Source organism: Schistocerca serialis, chromosome 3, assembly GCF_023864345.2.
Source record: "Schistocerca serialis cubense isolate TAMUIC-IGC-003099 chromosome 3, iqSchSeri2.2, whole genome shotgun sequence".
NCBI lineage: Eukaryota > Metazoa > Arthropoda > Insecta > Orthoptera > Acrididae > Schistocerca > Schistocerca serialis.
Window position 1 is genome coordinate 267,924,453 of NC_064640.1, and position 18,120 is coordinate 267,942,572.

General features: G+C 37.2%; 1 protein-coding gene across 3 annotated transcripts in view; it reads left to right on the forward strand.

Moving 5' to 3' along the window:
• Positions 1 to 62: 62 nt before the first annotated feature.
• The window catches only part of LOC126470045 (protein SET), a 61,884-nt gene continuing 43,826 nt past the window's right edge, over positions 63 to 18,120 (forward strand). For 2 of the 3 annotated variants that reach the window (XM_050097542.1, XM_050097543.1), the window contains exons 1-4: positions 63 to 408; positions 13,341 to 13,453; positions 14,098 to 14,174; positions 16,407 to 16,576. In XM_050097542.1, coding sequence (XP_049953499.1) covers positions 148 to 408; positions 13,341 to 13,453; positions 14,098 to 14,174; positions 16,407 to 16,576 — 621 coding nt within the window. In that variant the 5' untranslated portion in view covers positions 63 to 147. The remainder of the gene's footprint in view (positions 409 to 13,340; positions 13,454 to 14,097; positions 14,175 to 16,406; positions 16,577 to 18,120) is intronic. The other variant, XM_050097541.1, reaches the window with a different exon arrangement.

Consider the following 18,120-nt stretch of genomic DNA (forward strand, 5'->3'; position numbering starts at 1 on the left):
TAAGTCGCCATATTCCCTCAGAAACAACCATTCCTGACGTAGCTCTGTAAGCGCGTAGGATACTGCTTATTCGTGATCAGTGTGGTGTTTGAACAGTACTCCGAGTCGCTGTAAAGCTGTGTGGTTGATTCGTTTGTCAATTTAAAGATGTCTTCAACTGGTGTGACTCCGAAGAAACAGAGGAAATCGGAAGGATCTGCAGAAACGGAAGAAGACAGAGACTATGACAACGAGACACAAAAAGCATTGGAGGAGATAGACGCATGTCAGAATGAAATCGATGCTTTGAATGAGAAAGCTAGCGAGGAAATCCTGAAAGTTGAACAGAAGTACAACAAACTGCGAAAACCATATTTCGAGAAAAGGAATGAAATCATCAAAAGGATACCCAACTTTTGGGTAACCGCTGTATCCTTTTAGTACAGTGTTATTAAGGACACGTAACATGGATGTTGGTTATAGTGTATCATAACGTGTTTGGCCTTGTGCGCCATGTTTGTTTGTGTTTTTAGCGTGTGTAATATTTTAGTTTTTAAGGGAAGTGAAGGATTTTTTTCGATTTTCCAGCTACGGATTCGATAATTTTATTTAATCGGCGTGTCTAGTTTAGCTCCATAACTCATAGAAGAGTGTAAATACTCTTTTAAAGTAGGATGTACAAGTTGTGTAAATGCCGGATGAACAAATGAAACCCTATGTCATTCTCCCGCCACAATCATTTGCATGGCTTTTTGAGGAAATTTTAGTTTTAAAAAACACTTTTCACCAACATTTCCTGTGAGCGCAGATCCTAATGTATGCGTACTAGCACAATAGCCCATGTTCCTGCTACCATCACTGAGTCACGTAATGTCTTCACTGTTGTATGCGTAGTTATTCAGTGTGATAAGACAAAGTGAACCTACAGTACCACCTGTTGTAATTGACAGGCTTTTGAAATTGGAAATAATGTAGACTTGCCAGTGCAGCTTTCCTTTTGAAGGTGCTACGTAAATGTTCGTATAAGGCAAGCATTGATATGTGGAGTTGGAGTGTTCTCGTTGCTCTGAAAAAATATCCACCGTAAATCCGCTTCATTGTGAACTAAGGAAAGTTTTGTTTTATAATTCTTGACACAGTGTAATGCTAAACACTTCGTCGGAGTATCTGTCTTTAGTTGGTATCGCTATTGTCCATATATCTCAAAACTTGCAGTACATAACTCAAAAATGTATATTAAACAGCCTGATGTTGTCGTCTGAGAGGACTGAAATACTGTTCACATATTATACACAGAGTATGATCACATCTATAGACAGTTTATCATCTTGAATAGTTTTCTTTCTCCACAATACAAATTTGCTATTGTTAATAAAGGAAATAACCATCCAAGGAAATAACCATCCTGTTACCTTTAAAAATGTTAATGCCAATTTCATTCCCAATCTTTCATCATTTCAAACTTGGGCTCTGTCTAATGATGTTGCCAGGATGATGAACTATAATTTTCCTTCCTTTTTGTTAAAAGCTGTCTGGCAGTGTTTTATGATGATATACCAGATGTCATCTCACACATACTCAATATGGCGATAGGGCTGACAATCGTAACATCTGAAGAAATTGACAGGTATGATAAACTCTTTGAATAAAACAAAAGTGTACACGGGTGTTTCACTCATACATATGTCTAGTGTGTGAATAACTATGGATTTTTTTTTTTTTTTATGATCCGGATGTACTGCTCCTTTCTGTTCCATATCCAGATACGATAGTGTTTTTGCAAGCCTCTAAGCAGTTATATTTATAATAATAACTATATTGATGACTGAATATTCATAGATTCAGCACTATCAGTCAGATCACTTGTGGTAGTCACAGAGTGTGGGAACCACTCTACATCTACAAGACTACTGTGCAGTTCACACTGTCTGTCATTCCTATCCTGATTGACGTGCGAGGTAAAGCAAGCCTTTCTGTGGGACCTCTGATTTCTCTTTTTTATTACGATCATCATTTCTCCCTATGTAGTGGCCATCAGCAAAATATTTTTTCATTTGGAGGAGGAAGTTGGGGCTTGAAATTTCGCAAAAAGATGTCATTGCAATGAAAAATGCATATGTTTTAATGATTGACAACCCAGCTTACATGTCGTATCGGGGACACACACTCTCCTCTTTCACGATCGTACAAAATATGCTGTTCTCCTTTGAACTTTTTTGATGTCGTCCTCATGATCATACAAAACATGCTGTTCTCTGAACAGTTTTTTTAGTTCGTTTGTTGCATCTTCTAAGTGTTCTGTGTGTAAAACAGTCTTTGTTTTGCATTCCCAACAATATGTATGTCATTGTTCCAATTTAAATTGCCTGTAACTGTAATCCTTTTGTATTTAGCTGAATTGACGGGCTTGATATGTAGGTGAGCTATTGTGTAATCAAAATTTAACGAATTCATTTTAGTAGTAATGTTGACGACCTTGCACTTTTTTTTTCTCAGTTGCAGCTTTTCACACCATCTTCTCATTACTTTATTAGACAGTAAATGAAAGCATCATCTGCTAACAAGATTCTTCTTAGATTGTCCCCTGAATCATTTAAACAGGCTTTTGAAGGAGAAATGGTCAATATAATGGAAACAATCATTTGAAACAAAAATGTCTAACAAAAATGGCCTCTAAAAGGCATACCTGACAAGATAGGAGTACATGTTCATCTTCACTATTATAAGACACATCTCTTCTACTGAACAAGTGCTCACGGCCCTTAAGGTATGCACATTTTAGAACCCATGTTGACTAGACTTTTTCTTGCTTTGAATGATCATTACAGTCATATCCATAAATACTGACCTTTCCTCATATGAAACCCTGTATTCCTTAGGAATGCTAGATATCATTTCTGTTTTACTCAATGAATTTGTCAGTTACTATAGACTTTGACCATTGGTACAGGAAATAGCGATTCCAGTAGCACATGTGCAACTGTACATTCCAGTAGCACACGTGCAGCTATACGCCATAGGCACACAATTTTTCAGAAACTGTATCAAAAGGCTTCTGGAAATCTAGATATATGAAATCAATTTGACATTCCCTGTTGATAGCACTCATTACCATTGGTTGATTGGGTGGGGAGGGGGCCAGACAGTGAGGTCATTGGTCCCATCGGATTAGGGAAGGATGGGGAAGTAAGTCGGTCATGCCCTTTCAAAGGAACCATCCTGGCATTTGCCTGAATCAAGTTAAGGAAATCACAGAAGACCTAAATCCGGATGCAGACATGGGTTTGGACTGTCATCCACCTAAATGTGAGCAAGTGTGCTAACCAATGCACCCCCTCGCTCAGTTATTACTTCATGTGTATAAAGATCAGTATTTTCTGAATCCGTTCTGACTATGTGTCAATAGATGGTTTGCATAGAGGTAATTGATAATGTTCGAATCTGTTATATGTCCCAAAATACTACTGCAAATCAAAGTCAATGAGATGGGTCTGTAATTCAGTCGATTACTCCTATTTCCTTTTGTGAATATTTGTGTGACTTGTGCAACTTTCCATTCTTTAGGTACGTATATTTTATGCCAGTGCTTTTTGTATATCCATGTCAATTAATCTGATGATATAGATCTCGCATGCGCTTATGTTATTCCAGTGTGCACTGTAAAACTGTTTAGAGAGCAGCCTCTTTTATAAATAAACCAGTGTTTCAATTCTCTACCAATAGGCTTATATTGAAGCCTGATATTTGCTTCTCCAGCAAAAGAACTTATTTAATAAATTGTTCCCCATGTCAAATCTCTCTGAATTATTACTCTCGAATCTTTGTATGGTTGGACACTCTTGTTGTGACTCATCGCATGTGGAATCAAAGGCTACTATTTTCTTAACTTCCGTAAAGAATACAACTTCACTTTCTGTAGGTTAAAAGGTAGCTTCATCTGTTCACTAACTGGCATTGGTGTGGAAACGATGCAAAAGTATTTCAGAACTTGAGACACAAATGTCCCCCAATTAGCCTTATCCATGGCCCTTAAATACTGCATGCGAAAGATTCAGCTTTGGTCCACATGATTGATATTTTCAGAATCCAAACTTATTTCATTGTATGTCATTTTAACCCTTAGGTTATGGTTGGTTTGGGAATAAATGTGGAGTTCTGCTATAATTTCAAATTCCATTGTGGACCTTTGAGTCCTGGACCTGTATTGAGTTTTAAGGTAGGAGTTAACATAGTGAGTACTCCCCCCCCCCCCCCCCCTTGCCTCTCCTAACCTCCTTGCTTTCTTCATAGTTAAAATATGTTACGTGTACATAACTTAAATGTTACAGTAATAAGCATGTTAATTACAAACTATGTAGGAAAGCTAATACAACAGAAATAGAGAGTTTTTTAAACCTTGTCAAGGAACAAGAGTGGCAGGATGTTTAGTGTGCCGATAACATAGATGATAAATATAATGCTTTCCTTAACGCATTTCTCATGCTCTTTGAGAGTTGCTTTCCATTAGAACATTCTAAATGGGGTGCTAGCAGTGATAGGCAGCCTGGGTGGCTGACTAGTGGGATAATAATATCTTGTAAAACAAAGTGGGAATTATATCAAAATGTTAGTAGTCACAGTCAAGCTACAGTAGCCCATTACAAATTGTATTGTAAGGTGCTTAAAAATGTTATCAGGAAGGCAGAGAGTATGTGGTGTGCAAATAGAATAGCTAATTCACAGGATAAAATTAAAACCATATGGTCAGTTGTGAAGGAAGTGTCTGGTCAGCAGCACAAGGACAAAAATGTAAAGTCAGTTCGTAGTAAAAATATTCTGTTACTGATAAATGAGATATATGTACAGTATTTAACAATCACTTTCTGGGCATTGCTGGTGAATGAAATAAAAATTTTGTTTCTGCAGGAAATCATATACCTTTCTTGGCAAATGCCTTTCCGAGATTGATGTCTGAAATACTACTGTGATACAGACGAGAGGGAGATTGAGTCAATAATTAAATCGTGGAAGATTAAGGTCTCTCATGGTTATGATGGAGTGTCTAGCAGAATATTAGAGTACTGTGCTGTACATGTTAGCCCAGTATTTAGCCATATTTGTAGTTTTTCCTTTGGGAATGATCAGTTTCCTGAGTGATTAAAGTACTCAGTAGCATAGCTGCTTTATAAGGGATAATGTAGATAACTTTATACCTGTTTGTATGACATCAGTGTTTGCAGAAGTTATTGAAAAGGCTGTGTATGTTAGCATATCACACGTTTTGCTATCAAATGTACAGTTCGGCTTTAGAAGTCGTTTAACAACTGAAACTGCATTTGATTGTGTTGACCACAAAATATTGCACCAGGCGTTGGACCATTACGGAATACCAGAAGTGGCTTACAATTGGTTCACCTCTTCCTTTAGCAACAGGCAGCAAAAGGTCATTATTAACAATGTTGATAACGGCTGTGATGTGGGGTCAGAGTGGGGTACTGTCAAGTGGTGGGTGCCCCAGGGATCAGTGTTGGGGCCACTGCTGTTCCTTATTTATGTAAGTGATATGCCCTCTAGTATGATGGATAACTCTAAAATATTTGTGTTTGCTGATGACACTAACTTGGTAGTGAAGGATGTTGTGTGCAACATTGGCTCAGTTTCAAATAGTGCAGTACATGACATAAGTTCATAGTAAGACTCAGTTTTTACAGTTTCTAACACACAATTCAACACAACCTGACATTTTAATTTCACAGAACGGGCATATGATTAGTGAAACTGAACAGTTCAAATACCTACGTGTTCAGATAGGCAGTAAGCTGTCGTGGAAAGCCCACATTGAGGATCTTGTTCAAAGACTTAATACTGCTATTTTTACTATTCGAATGGTATCAGAAGTGAGTGATCGTTCAACACGAAAGTTAGTCTACTTTGCTTATTTTCATTCACTTATGTCGTATGGTCAAACCTGCATTTGGATCGGACTTCCTTAACTCTTGTGCGAAAGGGTGTGCAGTATACTGCTGCATCAATTTTCAATAAGCTACCACTCAAATTCAAAAATCTTAGCAGTAATCCACGCGCTTTCAAATCGAAACTGAAGAATTTTCTCATGGGTCACTTGTTCTATTCTGCCAAGGAGTTCCGTGGAAAACTAAGCTGATTCTTATTGTATTGTTGGTTGTGTTTACTTAAACTTATGGACTGACTTTTTGCGTGTTCATCAACATTTATTTTTGTGTGTTATTACTTTTATGTTGTAATTTCATGTACTGACACATTCCATGACCTTGGAGATTTACTCCTTTATTTGATCCTACAGAACTTGACAAGTAAATAAATAAATACATATGGAGTAAACATGGACATTTGCCTGTGCTACAAAACAGTGTATTACCACAACTTTTGTCATTTTTGCACTCTGATTTTTCCGCTTCTCACTCAGGTTGTCACCTTCCACTCTAACTTGGCCCTTGGGCCATGCTATGTATCAGTCTGTCGGTAATAGCACACCCTAGCTGCCTTTTAATGATTTCAGCCGCATTTTCGACAGCTCTAGTACTGATACCTATGAGACTTGTCTTTGCAGCCACATTGTAACATTAATGTGTTGTAGTTGGTGAAGGAGCATGTAAATGTAGAATTGCAAATTTCACCTTTTTTCCATTTCTTCTCCACAGTTGTTGGCATTAATTTATTGTGCCTGACTTAACTATGACCCAAACTGCTAATGGCTTTGGGGTGCTACTGTGTGGTGAGCTTTCTGGTGTTGCAATATGGTATGTGCTTCTCATAGAAGATAAGATGACTGGTATGAAATATTCCTCTTGCATAAAAATGCATTTCCATTAAAGTCTGCATCCCTGTGGATTTATACTTTGATTAAATTAAACTTCCTGCCCTCTACTAAAATTGGGGTCGACAGAAGCGTCCAATCCCACCCGTTGGCTTTGACCCGTGACGTAAGGGTGTTGTCGTGTGTGACGTCATGACGGCGCGGAGTTTGGTTTGAGTGTGGCTGTCTCCAGTTCTGTTTTATCTTATTTTATTTACTTTTCTGATCTGTTCGTTCTATCTCATGAGGTTTTTTTTTTTTAAATTTAAAAACACTTATTACTTATTTTAATTATCTGTTTCCTCGAATTTCTGTTTTAGTTTATTATATCTATCTTTCTGATCTGTTCGTTCTATCCCGTGAGATTTTTTTTTTAAAAAAGACAAAAAACACTAATCAGCTACTGAAGCATTGAAGCATCTTTATCTTCTATGAGTTGCAGGGGTTACGACCCCTGGGGAGGTGGGTGGGTATTCATACATGGCTGTCTTCACTTCCACGTTGTAGCTACGCAAGGCGTCTAAATTTGTTTATATTTATACCTAAAAACAAAGATGATGTGACTCACCAAACGAAAGCGCTGGCACGTCGATAGACACACAAACAAACACAAACATACACACAAAATTCAAGCTTTCGCAACAAACTGTTGCCTCATCAGGAAAGAGGGAAGGAGAGGGAAAGACGAAAGGATGTGGGTTTTAAGGGAGAGGGTAAGGAGTCATTCCAATCCCGGGAGCGGAAAGACTTACCTTAGGGGGAAAAAAGGACAGGTATACACTCGCGCACACACACTCATATCCATCCGCACATACACAGACACAAGCAGACATTTGTAAAGGCATTTGTTGCGAAAGCTTGAATTTTGTGTGTATGTTTGTGTTTGTTTGTGTGTCTATCGATGTGCCAGTGCTTTCGTTTGGTAAGTCACATCATCTTTGTTTTTAGGTATATTTTTCCCATGTGGAATGTTTCCCTCTATTAATTTGTTTATATTTAGTTTGCCGCCCACACAAAACACCCCATTTCCCGCGCTTGTCCCGTTAGTGTCATTAGGCTTCTTGTGGAAAGTGTGTGTGTGTGTGTGTGTGTGTGTGTGTGTGTGTGTGTTTCTGCCATATTTGTGACGTCATGGGTCAAAGCAGACGTGTGGGATCGGACGCTTCCGTATTTCCTAGAATTGCATTTAACTTGCTATTTATCACATGTAAATAAAACAAACTTTGCAACTGGTAATATTTCGTGGAGTCTTTCATGTTGACACACATTTCTTGTCAGATAAGGTTTGAACCAGTTTTGAGCATTTCCTGTGTTGTTGTAATACTGTACTCGTAATTTACTCAAAAGCAAGATTGATTTCCACAAGCAGATGTCTTTAACAAACCATGGACATTTCTAGTAGCATGTAATTATTTAAAGATTTATATAAATTATTGTATCTTAGTGAAACTCTTCAGTGATTCAAACTACAAATTGAAAAATACATAGAAGTAAAATAGAATGGTAGTATAAGGATATTTTTGTCATCTTTCTTGTATTTAGTCTTAACTGCGGCATGATGATAAAGAGGAGTTGCTGTCTGCTAACACTTGCTCTTTGAGGAAGTGGATGTCAGACTACAAATCCAGAGACCTAGGATTCAATTGTCAGTTTGTTCTTATACTTTTTTGATAGCAGTTTGCTTGTGCTTTAAAAATATGTATATAAACTCTACTTGTAGGTATGTTTAATCTGAGTTAAATTTGGGTCAAGGGAACAGGGACATTTATCAAACATGGTAATAATACTGTTTGCTAATAAGATATAATTGTCATTTGTGTCATTAACACTTATTCATCTTTCCAGATTATGGAAGTATTGTGACATACTCAACTTTTGAGCCCTGATTATAATGAATACGTGTAGTTAACCTGTAGGCAAGAGTGTGGTGGTACTCCTCTTCCTCATTCATTTTGGTTGTGGTGGTAGACAGCGTAGTGTTAGGTTAGGATTAAGTTGGAAACTTATGAATGGAATAGAAGTAATGGAATGAGATAGGTCTAGGTGGTCAAATAGTTGAGGACTGGCATGAATAGCTGCACATATTAGCATACCACTTACTTAATTTGGGAAGGTGCACCAGACCCAGATTGACTCCACCCGTCACGCTGAACATCCTGGATATATTTTTTGTCAGTTTCCCACATCTGACAATGTCAGTGGTCACCAAACTTTTGTCACAACAGGCCAGATAACTGACAAAATGACAAATGCAGAGCGGGCATCACCATTCTGTAATATATGTGCAAGCCATAAATAATTCTGTGGGAAGAAAGATGAAAAACTAAATTCAGCATTGCATATTAACCATTAGTAAATGGCATGCAGTGCACAAAAAACAAGTACAACTGATTTATTTATTTACTAAAAAAGTTATCAAAGAAAGTGATGTTAGGAAAAAAGGTACATCAGACCTAGTGTGCACATATGACTCTCAATAATTAAGCAGCAAAAAAATGTTTGTAAGATTTGTGAAATTGTTTGGATTTCAAGATATCATCAATGTTTAGTTTGCATCTAATCAAGAAAATTGCGTTCCAGTGTTCATCAGCCAATCTCGTTCAATGTGCTGACATAACACTTCTTATTTTTGAGAATGTTTGCTCACAGGCATATGTTGTTCCAAACACCAATGCTATAACGGTTGAGTGGTAGGGGACAGTTTTTAGCTCCTTATATTGCCTATTTTGTATGTACATGCATATCCTTGCCAAGTGAGTCAGGATGCTTATTGTGAAGGGAGCAGAGCCATTTACATAGTAGGTTATATTGTTGGCAGCTGGCAACCAGCACCCCTACCCTATTCCTCCCATTGACATCAATCAGTCACATAATTTTTCGAAATGTTTTCGGGTATTCAGCTGGGTGATGCATCAAAGTAGTTCTTGTGGGTAATTATCAGTCGACTCCTGACAGCATTTATCTCATTTTAAATTTTTACTATAGGAATTACATTGAATGACAAAGTTACTGCCTGCAATAAATGTTTCGTTTGAGAGTTTTTAAAGAAAGCTTTATTGAAACCACTTGCAGCTACTGTTTTCTTGATCTTTATTGTTAAGTAGATGAGTAATGCTTAAAGATGTTTATGTACGGGTTAAAATTAACAGCAGGTGTTTGGCATACGGATACTATTATAGGGGATTTCATAAGAAAATTCAGTTCTTACATGCGTGTCAACAAGCTGCTCTGAATAAAAATTTGTTAATGTCTGGTTTTTAATTTACAGTATTTTCTTATAAATGTGCAGCTACCTTCATTAACCATTTCTGTACTACTAATCTTGATTCGCCAACAGAAAAAACTAGTTGGCTTAGGTTTACAATGGGTCACTCATGCGCAAATGTTAGAATGCCTATGTGTGTATGATTAAGAGCGAATATGTTTTTAAATATGTTTTTGTATCTGAAATAAGTGACACTTCAACACGAAAAGTAGTCTACTTCGCATATTTTCATACGCTTATGTTGTATGGTATTATTTTTTGGGGTAATTCTTCTGATTCAAAAAGGGTATTTTTGGCTCAAAAACGGGCTGTTCGAGCTATATGTGGTGTAAGTTCGAGAACCTCTTGTCGACCCCTATTCAAAAATCTGGGAATTCTGACATTGCCCTCACAGTATATATTTTCTTTAATGTCGTTTGTTGTGAGCAATGTTAGCCTATTCCCAAGAGTTAGCAGCTTTCACTCAGTTAATACTAAGCAGAAATCAAATCTGCATGTAGAATGCACTTCCTTGACTCTTTTGCAGAAAGGAGTGCAGTATTCTGCTGCATCCATTTTCAATAAGCTACCACAAGAACTCAAAAATCTTAGCAGTAGCCCAAACTCTTTTAAGTCTAAACTGAAGAGTTTCCTCATGGCTCACTCCTTCTATTCTGTCGAGGAGCTCCTAGAAGAGCTAAAAAATTAAGCAAATTCCAGTGTTACATTGTTGATTTTCTTCATTTAAACTTACGACTTGTCACCTGAATATGTTTTTTTATATTTCATTTTATCTGTTTCTAATATCGTGTTATAATTTCATGTATTGACTTGTTCCATGACCATGGAGACTTCTCCTTAATTTGGTCCCACGGAACAATAAATAAATAAATAAACAATAAAAACTGATCACTTCTCTTCACCCATCCACCTCCCTAGCCTCAGGGTTTCATTAAAAAGAAACAAATCATATGAAACATAGATTCACAGTTCAGCTGTTCCGCCATCTTAGATTTCCCTGCCGGTCCTTCGTAAAGTTTTAACAACTAGTTCACCAATTTTATCCTTTGACTATTTCTAGTTTTTCGTCCAACAGCATTTGAGCCATAGGTGCTGTTTCTCAAAAAGCTGTGTAAAATTTGATATTTTCCAAAAGGGGACTGAATTTTTAGGTGCACATTTTCTATAGTTTGATCAACCTGGAATTTCTGTGCCTAATGTACTCTGGTAGCTGCCACATTCTCATATGACCATTGCTGACAAAAAGGTTGGATCTGTTCGTATCACCTCATACCAAGAGTTGTCTTCCACATCATCAGAGATTGGGTGCATGCATGGTGGTAATATGTGGTAGGAATCCTGACAGGTCAGTGGTCTCCTAGGTTCAAGCACATGGTTGCTGATGGCCCTAGCTAACTCTTCTGGTGCCACATTGATGATATTAATTTGTGCTATTGACAATATGTGATCAGCAGTGGCTACTAGTCTCATGCAGAAGACCACACATGACACTCTGTGCCACTGCTACCAAGAACCGTGACAACAAATACGTTCACTATCCTTGGGTTAGTGGTACCAATGTTGACACACAGTGGAAACATCAGGTCTCCCATTGGGCAGTCCTCCAGAAAGACCATCTGGGCTATTGAAGCTCATCCTCAAAACAACAGACAACTCTTTCAGCAAATTATATAAAATTGATACGGACTGACATTTTCATGCTCAGTATGTTTTTAAATATGTTTTTGTATCTGAAATAAGTGACACTTCAACACGAAAAGTAGTCTGCTTCGCATATTTCCATACGCTTATGTTGTATGGTATTATTTTTTGGGGTAATTCTTCTGATTCAAAAAGGGTATTTTTGGCTCAAAAATTTGTACTGCATCCACATCTTGACACTTCGTATCTCCAACTGTACTGTGCCCTGTTATTGTCATATGCAAACAAGGTATTTTATGAAATGTTTTCAGAGTAGTTATGTGTTTAGTTATTACCACTGATTAGCAAACATCAATAGCATATTATTATTTGGAAACATATTGTACTCTGACAGAAGCACTCACGGTGTTCTCTTATTACATATGTGAATGATTATCATATTATGAATATGTGAAACTATGGCTTTCTGGCCCAGTTGATATATTTTTTTCAGGACCCAGGTATGGACATATGTTTTTTTATTGTAGCTATTTCTTGGCTACTTTGTAAGCAAGTGTAAGATTACAGATAACACTGTGTTTCCTGTTTGGTAATAGAAAAAATTGTATCATGAATGTGGTTTCACCTCTGGTAATGTTCTTCATTTGGAAGAAAGAGCTAAATTGTTCCATGATTCAGACTACAGTGTTCCACGAGTCATCCTATAAGTGGCTGGCTAAGCCATTTCTGAGGTCAGAGGAATGAAACAAATGCTTGCCACTCCCATAGAACCATGCTAAGTAAAGCACTGTGATGTTAAATGAAACAGCTGTTAAAAATCTCCTTTCTTTTGGTTGTGTTTATTATAACATGTAGTTGCCAGATTTATATAAAATGAAGTCCCTCTAAATAATCCCAAGTAACAGTGAAAATGTGCAACTGAGAAGTACCGCTCACTCGTGAATTGTTTCATTTGTCCATTATTAGGTGTTAAGTGAAATAAGACAGACAAAAATAATGTATGTCATAGAGCATATTGTCCAGTAGCTTAACATAACCAACACTGGGGCATACTGACATGTCATTTGACCTACTTCAGCCACTCATTAAATTCCTGTCACATATTCGTCTGATGTGATTATTTCAATTGGTACCAGATGAGGTAGCACAGTGGTTAGCACAATGGATTCACATTCAGGATGACAGCAATTTGAATCACCTTCCAGCCATCCAGATTCAGGTTTTCCGTGAACTCTCTAAATCACTCCAGGCAAAGGCTGGGATGGTCCCTTTGTGAAAGGACATGACTAGTTCCCTTCCCCATCCTTTTGTAATCTGAGCTTGTGCTGTTTGTCTAATGACAATGCTGTCCAAGGTACTTCAAAAACTCTAACCTTCCTTCTTCCTGTTTAAATTGGCTTTATGTTGTTAGCAAATACACTACTGATACAGAATCCATGTCTTCAGAAAGTTCTAAATAAATACTAAATTCATTCATGCTGCACATATAAGCGCAGTAGATGGTAAAAGTGTGTCCTAGGTTTGTTTGTTGTGTGTGTAAAGGGGGGGGGGGGGGTTACGCGTGCATGTGTGGGTGGGTGGTCAGGCGCATGCATGCGTGTGTTGAAGCTGAAAAGGTACAGTTTCCTGAACTTACACCAGTTTGTCAACCACCCTCAAATTGCAGCAATATTGGAAGAAGAGGAGGAGGACTGTCTTCACTACCTTACAAAGTTGGAAGTTGAAGAATTTGAAGACATCAAATCAGGTTACAGGTACTGGACTGTGTAACAGCTCATACTTCATTTTGCCAGAAGTTCCCATTTGTAGTACTGCTGTAAAATAGAGCCCTAAAACAATTCCACATACCTGTTGGCTTTTGAATTAGAGTAGCAAATAAATTTTAAGGGTACACATATTCAGGATGTTAATTTTTGCAATTTTAATTATGTCCTTTGCCATTTTAGTGGGTTTTATCTATGAATGTTAGTGGTATATTATTGGAAGGCTTTAGAATAGGACTAGTTGTGTTACATGAGTTTGCACAGGATTGTTGGTAGTGACGACAATGAGGGTGTGGTGGGAATTGCAAGGTGTTGTGTTGACTATTGGTTTCAAGTAGGCAATAAGTCAGATAACATGTTTTGTAGCAATGAATTGAAACTTCTCTTGTGTAGTAAATTAACCAAACTCTTGAGCTATGCTGTGTACTGGGCAATAGTAAACTCTTAAAGTTGTGACTGAAATTACACCAACTGTTTTCATTTATCTTCATTGGTTGTCTGATGCTTTACCAGTCTCTATGCAATTCAAAAAGCATCTTGGCTTACACCAGATGTATTCTTAAATTAAACTGCAATCAGCTTTTGTGTTTTAATTTGAGGTATTTTCAGACAATAATAGTTCTTTTAATTTTCAGGATAAATTTTCATTTTGAAGAGAATCCCTACTTTGAAAATGCTGTACTCACCAAAGAATTTCACTTGGGAACCACTGGTAAGTCATAGAAGAGGACTTGCAGGTAAAGCAGTTGCTTGTTCGCTTAATTTCTTGAGTTTTTTGTTGTGGTGATTCAGATACATAAAACTGCTTAATTTACTTTATAATAATTTTGTAGCAGAGCATTTAATTCCTTTCAATATACTGTTTACATTTGTGGTTAACAAATGTACAGTGTACCTTCAGGCTAACTCTGTAGTTGTATGTAGTCTTTTATTTTTTTGTGGGATAAAGCTACGTTTGTTACAGAATTTAAAAACTTGTTATATATGTGGAAAATCTCTCCTTAAAATTTTTACCCTTTAAGTGAAGTGAAGTGTTCGTGTTCAATAGTTGTTTGAATGCATCTTGCAGTGATACTTGTGAAGTGCCGCTGTAACAGAAGGAATACATCTCAGTTCTGTATGTAATCTTTGTCTGTTAGTGGGATTACTTTGAGACTCACAGTTCATTTGCACCTCTGCACCTCTCTCTCTCTCTCTCTCTCTCTCTCTCTCTCTCTCTCTCTCTCTCTCTCTCTCCAATAATCTATCTTTTTGTAAGCAGATGTTTGTAGATTCACTGTCAGTTTGTGAACTATACAGACTGTGTATCATTTGTGACCAACAATTCAGTGTGAGCAGATGCTGGATGGATTATGGAGGCTGTGTGAGCCTTCTATCACTACTTATTCCAGAATTTCTTGAAAGTATATGTCAATCGGTAGAACTGACACACTATTTTCTGAATTATTCTGTCAGTGCACTACCACATAATCTGCATACAGTGACTACCCTTAGATATGCAGCATGCATGCAAGTGATTTTAAACAATTGAGAATGTCAAGAACATGTTTTGAATCAGCGGAACAGTGCAACAAATATAACACTTATCTGACTGTAAACAAATTAAATGTGGTGTACCCAAGGATTAGTAATGGTACCCCCTCTGTTCCTTCTGTACATAAATGATCTAAACTTAAATGTTGATGCACGTAAAACAATCGTATTTGCAGATGACACCACAATTCTACTAAAAGGAGACAGCAATGAACAGTTACAGGAGTCAGTAAAAATGGTCACAATACAACTTAGCAGCTGGGCACAGAATAATCAGCTTGTATTGAACATTAAAAGAAACATTGCACTAAAATTCCACAATGCTCCTAACAAGGACATGTTTATCCCATTGGTCTCTATCGATGACGAACCAGTTGGGAACAGTACTGAAACCAAATTCTTAGAACTTTGGCTGCAGAGCAATGTAAAAGGGGATAAGCATGTTGAATATCCCAATGCAGAACTGAACAAAACATTTTACCTTCTTTGCTCACTGAGGTCATGCTGTAGTGATAAAACAGTAATGAATGTATATCATGCCTACTTTCATTCTCATGTTATATATGGGGTAAATTTCTAGGGAAACTAAAACAGCTAAAAGCACTTTTAAATTACAAAAAAGGACCATTAGAATCTCGTTTGGGTGCAAGCTTAGAGACGCTTGTAAACCTATGTTTAAAAACTCTGGCATTCCTCCATTAGCATGTGTGTACATTATGGAAACCCTTTTATTTTTTAAAATAAGTGTAATACGTAAAGACTTCAGACTGAAAAAAAAAACTGCAATATACATGATCACTCTACCAGACAAAACAGAAACTTACATTTAACCCAAATCAGCACAGCTGTATGCCAAAAAGGTACTTTTCATATGGGAGTTAAGCTTTATAACAAACTTCCTGAAGACATAAAAGCTATTACTTAGGTCAGTACCTTTGGAAAATCTACAAGTCATATTTACAACATCACCGGTTTTACTCCATTGAAGAATATTTAAATTTATGAAATGTGTTACACAGATACTTACGTACAAAGTGTATTATTGTAACCTTAAATAAGTGTGCCTAGAAATGACTTCTAGCTGTATACTTTTAATTTGACTTGTACAATGCCTTATGCATAAACTGCTTTGTAGACAACAGGACCAATAAATACAATACAAATACTAATATACTTCTTAAATTTGGCCAGTAATTATTCTAGTGCAACCAGTCATTTACTTTGTATAGCAGTGAACTGTGATAGTTTGCTGTCTGCACTACATTTACAGAGCAGAAATGAAAACTATAAACTGCCTTTCATTGGTAGATACCTTGTAGTCACTGCATGGCAGAACTGTTTTGGCCTAACCAGAAAGAACAGCTATTACCATGTAATTTTTAAGATGTTCACAATATATTGCCATTTTCAGGGGATCCAGCATCACAGAGTACTCAGATTAGGTGGAAAGATGGCCATGACTTAACAAAGAAAGCAAAAGAGAAGACTGCAGCCAAAGGAAGGAAGAGAGATCTTGATCAGAAAACGTTTTTCCATTGGTTCATAGATCATGGAGATCCAGCTGCTGATGACATTGCGGAGGTAAATTGTAGTTGCATAGTGTGGCAGAAGTAATAGCCTTGACAATAATTAGAAAACATTTAAAAATCAATGTATTGAAAAATGTTTTCTTCTGATTTTTAGATTTTCTTAGTAGCACATTTACTAGCTGGTGAAAAATCTTTTGCACAATCATGTAAAGGAAGACTAAATATTGCCTCCTCACTGATGTAATTATTGTATTTTGTGTGTTCAGACTCACAGTAGTCTTCTGTTGTGTCTCATAATTTTTATCTGGAAAGAGCCATACAGAAACTGAGGTATGTGGCATGACATGCCAGAGTGTAGACACAAATGAATACACTCTTTTCCATAAAAAAAAAAAAATCTAAATCTGCACATTGTGTATAGTACAGGATTCATCTTCTGAAGCACGTTGTTCACTTTATCATGTTGGTGCTACTGTAGCCAGCTTCCTCCATACTATAGATCCCATTACAACTCTTTCAGTTTTTCACCTGCTGGGCATTGCCACCCTGCCTCACCCCCTCCCCCCCCCCCCCTCCAACCCTCCAAAAAAAGACATATGATTTAAGGTTTCAAGCCTAACATCATTTATTGACACTGTTGTTTTGCTCTAAAAAAAGGATGTTAAACCAAATTATGCTGCCTCCTATTCTTCTGACTTTTTCTCCACCTGGTTTTTGCCATGAGATGTGCTGTGTGTCAAATTAGTGATCTTGCGGAGCTGTTTCTCATTACTGTGGGTACTATATACTGTCATAGTCCAATCCAAGATGCTACCCCTACCTATCCTGAAGGAAACATGATGTTTGTTTCACAGTAAACAAAATAAATAGTATTTCATGCCCATAAATTGTTTGGGGGGGGGGGGGGGAGAGAATTCCTATGCAGAACATGCCACAGCATTCCTGGTTGCCAGTGGAGAGAAACTGAAGCAGTTGAGGTGTGTAAGAGATGAAAGAGTGCATTGGTGGTTATGTACTGCAGCGCTTGTTTATCTGTGTGGAATGCATCCGCATTCATCCATTCACATCAGTCACCGAGAGATTTTGCTTTAGCTTGAATTTCTTCCACAGCTAGCAGACTGTAGAACTGTTAATATGGATTGCCTTTGGAAAGTTGCTGTATCTTTGCTATCACTCCTCTAATTGCTGTAGGCCATTAGAGAGGTAATTTTTGAAAACATTATTGGAACAAGCAGTGATGTGATTAGGTAATTTGAAATATCTTGATTGCAAATTAGTAATAAAAGTTTGTGATCAAGACTGATTATGGTATCTCTAGAGAAATGTTGCCAGCTTAAAATTTTAGCTATTATCATGCACCGTGTGGTGAGGGAGCAAAATTCTGTTCAGCAACTCTTTCAGTGGAATTATGGAACTGTGTTATAACAACTTATGTATAGCATTACAGCAGCTTAGCAAGTGCTGTGACAGGCCATTAGAATTTATTATTTATTATTCTGTATGCAGTACTTTGCTATTTCACAATAGTGACACAGGTTTGTTGTTTTTGTTGGATAATTATAAAGAACCTGTGACTTTCATTTTCTGCCTGGACAC